The sequence below is a fragment of the Lepisma saccharinum genome, chromosome 21, assembly GCF_977018435.1.
Source record: "Lepisma saccharinum chromosome 21, izLepSacc3.1, whole genome shotgun sequence".
Taxonomy (NCBI): Eukaryota; Metazoa; Arthropoda; class Insecta; order Zygentoma; family Lepismatidae; genus Lepisma; species Lepisma saccharinum.
Genome location: NC_139249.1, coordinates 25960978 through 25969485, shown reverse-complemented (window position 1 = coordinate 25969485; position 8508 = coordinate 25960978). Strand labels below are relative to the sequence as shown.

At 38.7% G+C, this 8508-nt stretch overlaps 1 protein-coding gene across 2 annotated transcripts; it reads right to left on the bottom strand.

Moving 5' to 3' along the window:
• Nucleotides 1-417: 417 nt before the first annotated feature.
• On the bottom strand, nucleotides 418-7186 carry LOC146004383 (uncharacterized). Of its 2 annotated transcripts, none has more exons than XM_083143187.1 (2): nucleotides 6973-7186; nucleotides 418-1560 (listed from the first exon to the last, which is right to left on the bottom strand). In XM_083143187.1, the coding sequence occupies exons 1-2, from the start codon at nucleotides 7169-7171 to the stop codon at nucleotides 1466-1468; spliced, it is 294 nt and encodes a 97-aa protein (XP_082999313.1). In that variant the 5' UTR covers nucleotides 7172-7186; the 3' UTR covers nucleotides 418-1465. The 2 variants fall into 2 exon arrangements, with proteins under 2 accessions (XP_082999313.1, XP_082999312.1); XM_083143186.1 differs by lacking the exon at nucleotides 6973-7186 and adding an exon at nucleotides 3694-3930.
• Between the last annotated feature and the right edge of the window lie 1322 nt (nucleotides 7187-8508).

The window sequence follows — 8508 nt, the reverse complement described above, 5'->3', positions numbered from 1 at the left end:
CCAACATTTTGGCACCACTTTCACATCTCTACCTTACATATAGCGGATATGAATAAAGTTTGTAATCTGGGAAAGACATATGGGACACCCGGTATATATATATATATGTATGTATAAATGCACAATAAATTGACAGTTTCAAGAAGCATTGTCTCGCGCAGAAGTGGAAAAGTCCACTTTGTCATACAAATGAACCATCTCCCTCCTCCAACTTTCTATGGCACAAAATGCAGTATGCAACTTTGTGCTTACCAACAATACATTATTAAACATTATTCTTCAAATCTACAAAATTACCAATACTATATATTTGTTACGCCATTGCTATAAATGGGTATGTTATGTAGCCAAACTAAGGAAAGATAAACATTTTTCACATTCAAGTAACAAAATAAGTGACAATTTCCATAGTGATAATACTGTACGTCATAATTATTTTTAATATGATTTGTAATTAACAACATAAAAGAACTTGTTTATTAATTTCTAAGTTAACATAATATTATTGACACTGCTTTCCCCCCTAAAGAAAGGAGACTCAAGGTTTACAGAAGTTGTGCGAAATGTTCCTTGCCTTTAAACTGTAGGCAATATTTGTATATTTGTACCATTCTTATTTAATGTATAATATATTAATTATTTTGAAAAATCTGTACCTTGACACCTTTTCAATTTAATTTGCAAATGGACTATGTAATCTAGCACTGTGTACTTGGGATTTGTACATAGGAGGTAAAGAATGGAAGAAATTAGATTTTAAAAAGATAATTTTAGTATCACATGTTTTGGAATTGGCTAAGAGAAGTTGAAGATAAGGAAGCATTTTCATATCAGTCAAGTAAAACTTTCCGAAATCACATTTTACACTAAAATATTACATCAAGCACATCTTTCCTGGCTCAACAGATCTCACGGAAAGATACGTTCACGTTTTCATTCTAAAATGTATCTAGTATTACTGTTCCATATTATATATAAATATTTCAATTATGTATTAAATCAAATTATTGCACATTCCAATATCATATTCAGTAATACAACCAGTTCATCCAGTTGAATGGAAGCATGTGTTAACCCAATTCTAAATTATTATACGAGGAAATGAAAGTGCGACAACTGCAGTGACAAAATGAGGAAACACATGAACAAACAATACATACATGTATCTGTAGTTTTCACGTATACTTTTTTACAATAATAAAATATTTTAAAATTGGCCACAAAGAAAAAACCTGCATAAAACACAACCACCACCACGTGCCACAAGTTTTCAAGAGAAGTTGGTGCACCGCATCAAGAATTGGTGTCCGACCACCTGTAGATGGAATGTTAAACACAGCTGCTGACGAAAACACTTGCTTGAGTGCACCAAGATCCTTTCCACCTCGCCCATCACTTTAATTGCGAAAATTACCCTGATGATTTTTCTCTTGTGCTTTGGTTCTTTCAGAGAGCTGTCATTTCTTTATTTCTTCTTCTTCTGCTGCTTCAACTTCTTCTTCTCTTCCCTCTTTTTCTCCTTTTCCTTAAGGCTCCTGATCAGCTTGTAGCCAAAGAAAACTGAAAAAAAAGAAAGAAAAAAAAGATTTTAGTTGAACGAATAAATACATAAGATCATAGGTATGGAATGTGGAGGATGAAGTACTTTCTTCATAGTAGATGCAGAAAACACGGTTTAAGTATTACATATGTGAAGTTTCATGTTTCTGCGTTGCAGAATTGGATACTTTTATTTCTGATTAATTTAGAGAATGAAGGCAGTGAGCCTTCGAAATTAATCAGAAGAAAAACTATCCAATTGATAGTCATTGCTCAGTTCCTTGTATATTTTTATTTCTATTATTATACAATAAATATAGAATAAACTTGAAATGGTAGTATTGTAAGCAAAGTGAAAAAAAATTTATAGTGTTTCTTTATTAATTTACCAGAGCCTGGAGTGCCCAAAATTTATTAGTTTTGAATTTTTTCTCTTTCTTTGTTTAGTGCCCTCTTCACCTCAGGAACTGGAGTGATCCTCCAGGTAGATAGAGAAAAGGTTACACGTTTGTAACCTTTCTACAGGAGGCAGACAATTTACTCTAAAAAAAAAAATTAAAAAAGGAAACAAAGTGGTTATTCTTTCTGATAAATTATTTTAAAAGTAAGTTCATTGCACTTACTTTTCTGTTGTTAGCATGTGAGTGTCAATCCTCCAATAGTAATATTTTCATTTAGTACTCATTTTGTTTCTTTATCTCTCTCTCTCTCACCCACGGACACACACATACATACATACATGTCACCTTTCTCTCATGAACAAAGTTCAATGAAGCAAATCTATAATTATCTGTATGATAGCAGATATCTTCTCTCAAATCTGTGCAAGATAAACCCATGAGAGGGCAAAAACACAGCGCTGTCCTTGCTTTCTTGTTTAAATTCAATATGGCATTGCATGAAACTAAATGAATGAACACTGTGTATCATGATCATCATCACCATCCCATGTGCAGATGACTGTACCATAGTGTACCATAGAAAAGGAACCAGAGTTTACGTGTACCAAGTTGGGTTGAAATTGCTCCAGGCATTCAAGAGTTATGCCGGAACAAACAAATATACACACCCACACACATGTACATCCATTTTTATATATACAGAAGAGATGTAATAATAAATAACCCATGGTGCATCAACCCCTGCAGGTCAGAGCATACCTACAGACTGCCAGCTTCACTCCCACATACCTGAGCAGAGGTGGGAGATAATCCAAGCAGTTACAGGTGTGGTCAGCACGACGAACTCCAGTTGTTGTTGTAAGTTTCCATGACCGGGTTACGCTAGTCACTCATAGCTCCCCAATTTCCTCACGATGGTGGGTAGCCACTGGCCACACACACTGGCCAAACTGTCAGGAGAAAAGTTGTTACGCTTCCTCCCAACACACGTCCTGTAGTTTAAGCCCAAAGCCTGACACCTAGACAGGATGGCCATGGTGCGGGGCAAGAAGTATAATAATACCATTTATAATCAATAGGGGTTAATAAGTTTAAAATAATATTAAATAAATAATAATAATTAAAATTGATAAATTAATTTTTATTATTACATGAAGAGATAAAAACAAACATGTATTCATTATCTGGCTTATGTATAGTTAAGATCACTAACATCCATATAAAAACGGCTGATCTACGAAAGAAATTAATGTTAATTTTTTTTAAAATGGATTATATTGAATAACAAAAAAGGTTGTTGGTCTAGATGATGAAAAGTAAAGTCCATCAGCTGATGAAAAAGTCCCTGATCATTATTTTTATATGTAGTACTATTAATAGTAGTGGCAGGCATAAATTTTTACAGGTATTGTTAACACAGAACTATATATTCAAAACTTAGTCCTTGCCTTTGTGTACGTTTTGCAGAAATAAATTAACTTCCTATTATACAACAGCAACAAGTATTTCCTTATTTAATTTTGGACTTGGTTAGTCTTTCGGTGGTCCGGATCCTCCCCCCCCCCCCACCTTTGAATACAGCCTTGCTTTATGAGTGTCAATTTACCAATTTCATGAATAAGAAAAATATTTTTTTAAAAAAATAATGTTTGAAATGAGTCGGGATCAAAAAAGTGAACTGGTCATTCACATGAACGGTTCATTATGAACCGCTCACGTGGAAACTAGAGGGAAAAAAAACAAGCGGACTTACAAAGCAGGAGGATGATGATAACCACGGCAGCGAAAGCCGTGTATTTTATCATGGCGAACTTGGAGCTCAACTGGTTCTGTATGAGTGGGCCAATCTTCTCCATTATCTTTTTCTTGAGTTCCAGCTTCTCCTCATCACTCATCGCCATCAAAGTATCCGACACGTTCTTCATGATCTCCTCGGGGGAAGGCCCGTCTGCCGTAAGATCTAGTTCATCCTCCATGTTGCACGCGCGGTGTCTGCGTAATCACTGAGAAGCACTCGAGTGCTCACACTATCAGGTGCCGATGGGGGAGGAGCCTGGGTACTTGTTCCGATGGAACCACGTTGCGTCGGAAACATAAAAATCACTACAAATGGCCCTATTCAAGTTTTATCTCGTTCGGCGCCGGGTGCACACTTCATTCTAAGGTCGCGCATCTCAACCTTTGCCCAGCTATAACAAGAAAACCTCATAGCCAGAACTGACTTGTAACTAAGATTAGCTCTTCTTACCTGTTCTTTCAACCAGTCTATTTTTAAGACGTTTTACAGCATAAAACGATTCATTTTTTTTTACTTCTGCCACTTTTAGCTAAACGCGAAGATGAGAATGAGTGATAATATGCTGCAGGGACACCCGTGCCAAGGCCAGGATTCGAACCCGGGACCCCTGGCGTCGTAGCGCGCTGTGATAACCACTCCTTCACGGAGGCCGGCACCATAAAGCGAAGATAAGTGTGTGTGTACACATATGCACACGAGATCGTGTAACTTAAATACACACATTTAGATCAGTCGTAGCAGTATGGGATATTATCGAGGGCGTTTGATTTGAGTCCACTTCATGCACAGATAGGCTAATCGGGACTGGACCTAAACACCACGTGCCTCCACCGGGGATAGTGTTGCCATCTAAGTGCCCATTTAATTTTCTTTGATTGATTGATTTGGTTTATTTTACTTCGATCTCGGACTTTTGGCTAATCGCGAACATGAAGAGTGATGATATGGTGAAATTGATAAAGGAAAACTGCCAAAGAACAGCCATGGCCAGGCCAGGATTCGACTGGAACCCCTGACGTCGTAGCGCGCTGCTAACCACTCTGCCACGGAGGTAGGGGTTTCGTTTTCTTCTCGAGTTTCCAAACATACAGTACACGGAGCATATGCAATATGTCATCATACGAACTTCCAGTGCACAAAAGTAAATATTTATTTGTAATTAATAACGTACATTTGCCTATTGTTGTCAAACTTCTCCCTGTTGTAATTTTGTTATCCATGGAATATCAATCTCGAAATTTGGCACCTCTCATAGAGTATACTCCTGGGACCCAGAACTTGGGAAAAAAAATGAAAAATAAACGAGCATTTTCAAGGAACTATAACTCCAAAGAGGAAACCAGTAACAAAGCTCAAATATTTTCTGGCAAAAGTTTGGATATATGTTTCCTCTAAAAATATATATACAAGCTCTGATATTATTACATTGCTTCCCTACTAAAAAAACAACCTAACTTTGATTTTTCTTCAAAATTGAATGCCAGTTCTGGCCCTAAATTTTATGCGTTTGCATTAGAGATGGCGAAAAATTATACATAACATAAACTGTAGCTTGAAATTTACTGAAAATAATGTTTTTACCCCAGCTTTGTATCGTTTTCCTTAACTGAGTTATAAATATCGCAACTATTTGCAAAGGCAAAAAATGCCGCCATTTTCAAACGAAATCAAGTTTTAGAAAAAAAAAAAATGCGTGCCCTTGCATAGGGGTTCCAAAAAGAAATAAAAAACTATTTGGTCGAGCAAAAAATCCTTTTTTGGGGGGGGGGGGCGTTTGGTATGTATTGTATTGACCCTCACTCACGAATAAGCAGCATACATTTACGATATGGTTGGTCAGATAATACGTTCCTTAATTTTACATTAACCTTTCCTCGAGGACGAGGACGAGGACATTGGGAGAGAAGTCAAGAATAGCAACGAGTTTCTTAAACGGTCTACTTTTAAATGAATTTCTGAATTTAAGCCGTAAATATAAAAAAATATAGTGAATTCATCAAGGAAGAAATGTGCGTTTTCCGGAGTGTAATACGTTTGTCGGCGTATCTTTGTCTCAAATTTTAATCGCCTTTCTAGTTCTTGCCTTGGACTCGAAGAGTAAGTAAGTCTCGGTCTCGAAATATACAGGGCTAGCAGAAATTATGTGATGGATTTGAAACACACATTACTCACGTTTAATGGAGTCCAGGTAGAGGGAGATTATTTCCGTAACATCTTTGGCAGTTATGCATTTGAAGCTTCGGAACGAGTCACAACTCTCGAAGCAGCCAATTAGCAAACGAGCCGCTGACGTCATCTCCACCCAGAACCTATCGCTAAGCCCCTTACTCAGGTTCTACACGCCCACTAGGCTCGCTAGACAGACTCGCGCAGTCCGCTGGAGATGTTCCGAAAGTAATTCGACTCTACATAAAATTCGTACTGATAGAAAGAAAAATCTCAGTTTATTCTGGTCAACCTTTCAGTCACGTTTACCTGCACCGTTTGCGACAATATAGGCTTCAGGCTTTCAACGAATACAGGAGAGCTTTTTTCACGTGCAATGACATTTCTGTATCTAGTGGCTGAATATCCATGCAGTGGGCATGCAATTCGTAAATAGCACTCGGAGTTAAAGGGAAGGGGCTTCAGCTGTAAGAAAAAGTCGACAGGAAAGGACAGTAGAGGGCACAAGCTTACCTGGATGGAAGCAAATTCCCCTTATGTTCCTCTGGGTGGCAAACACTGCAAATCACGTGGTTGCAAGATAGACCTCAATAAACTTCTTGAGTTTATCTTTCCATCCGTACCGATTGTGTACACATGAATTCCATTAAATGCGACTAATATAGGTTTCAAATCGATCACATTATTTATGTTAGCCCTGTATATATAATATAATATAAACAACATTTCTCGGTGACCTTGTTTGATGCCTCGTGTCGATGCTACAATAAACGGAACTTTATCCTTTATATATATGCAACAACGCAGCATGCCATTGTCACTAATGGATTGACATTGTAATTACTCTAAACAAAATATACGGCACAGGCTATCAATAAATATATTTGCTTGGTATGCCTGAAAACGTTGCATTTTCAAATACCATAACCCAGTCTCGAACGAGAATGTGATTTTCGGACTCATCTCGAAAGATGAGGTCTCATTCTCCTCTCGATTTTTACAAATCCATCTTGGTAGTCTGGAAATTCTCCAACAAAGAAATGAAGGTCAGTGTTGTCTTGCTCTTACCTAATAATAAAAACAGCAACAGAGCACAAGCAACGAAGACAGTGTGGCTAGTGATATTGAAAGCAGGTTTCGGCGGTGGTTCTGGAGGCAGGATGCTCCTTCGGATCGACTCCTTGTCCTCGTCGCTCAGATCCATGGAGTCCAGAGCCCGGAGGAGGTCCTCCTTCGTGGGAATGCCGTACCCGTCCGATTCCGCCATGGTGACGACCGAATCCCTCGCACGCAAAGGTAAAACTGCCCCATCCGCCGGCTCCAAGCTTTTCTGGTATTTCCAACATTATCTAATCTTGCACCGATAAGCTACTTAAGTGGGGACTGAAAGAAACTATTCTCAAGATGATTGTCCCGAATAACCTTGTTTACGAGGTGCAACTAGTGATGCGCCGTCGTACACATTACATGTACATCTATGCGTCTCATCTACAAGGAGTTCACATTGTCTCTAGTCAACCTAGTCTACGCAGATAGTGCAAACCAGGACACTTAAACTTTTCATACCCAGGACCCGTGAGGCAGAGTGATGATTGGTCACGGTTATTAGATCTTATTGATATCGGGCCCTGTGTGGCAGAGGGGTTAGCACAGCGCGCTGCGACGGCAGGGGCATGGGTGTTCTTCGTGAGTATCCGTTTATCAATTTCGTTATATCAACTTCGCGATTAGCCAAAAGTGGAAGAAAAGCGGAGTGAAATAAATCAAAACCATAAAAGCATTTTATTAACACAAAGCATAATGACTGGAAATATAGCATATAAAGAAATATATGGAAAATGAATATAGCACCGCGATGAAGGCACATTCAGGGAATGTGAGGGTAGGACCCTACATATTCTCGATCTAAGCTTATTTGTAAAAACTATTTTCGAATTGTCAAGTTACGTAAGTAATAAGCCGAAACAGCCTGCAGGTCGGCATGATGACAAAGAGTAACAGTGTGACTATGTCTCGGCTTGTTGACAAATATAAAGTTAGGTTTAAATTAGTTGCCACTCACTGGATCTAATGAATCTCTAATTCCGGTATATTTGATACCGACCCGCGGTCCCGCGGTTGAGAAACACTGATCTAGAGGAGAAAATAAGAAGGCTCGTCTTTGATATTTAACGGGCGAGAAAATTATTACATTTCTTACTTTGTCGCTTTTCTGCATCTACAGAATAATCGCGACGAAAATGATGAATGACGACTCGATGCAAGTGACGCAAACACTTATGCCCTAATCTGGACGCGAACCTGACACCGTCGGTGGAGTCGCCTTCCTTTGCGACGTGCCCCGGAAACCGATAATTGACATCAATGTCGCTAGGAGCGCTGTCGTATCCATTGCAACAGACGATGAATTTACGTGGGTAAAAATCGCCTTTTAAAAGACTTTGTGATAGTTATGCGTTATGGTGATTGATAATTACGTCAATACGTCCGTTTTTCTTTAGGGGCTAAGCTCCGGAAGCCCCAAGGGACGAGACGCCACTGCTTACAACGTTGTAAAATGTAGGAAGCAAATGTTCTCTACGACGGATTCTGGAAAATGCCGAC

Coding starts and splice junctions, on each gene's coding strand:
- LOC146004383 (XM_083143186.1), bottom strand. CDS start 3,916: ATGGAGGATGAACTAGATCTTACGGCAGACGGGCCTTCCCCCGAGGAG. Junction 1,561..3,693: donor TATCATCATCCTCCTGCTTT/GTAAGTCCGCTT, acceptor CTTTTTTTTCAG/TTTTCTTTGGCTACAAGCTG.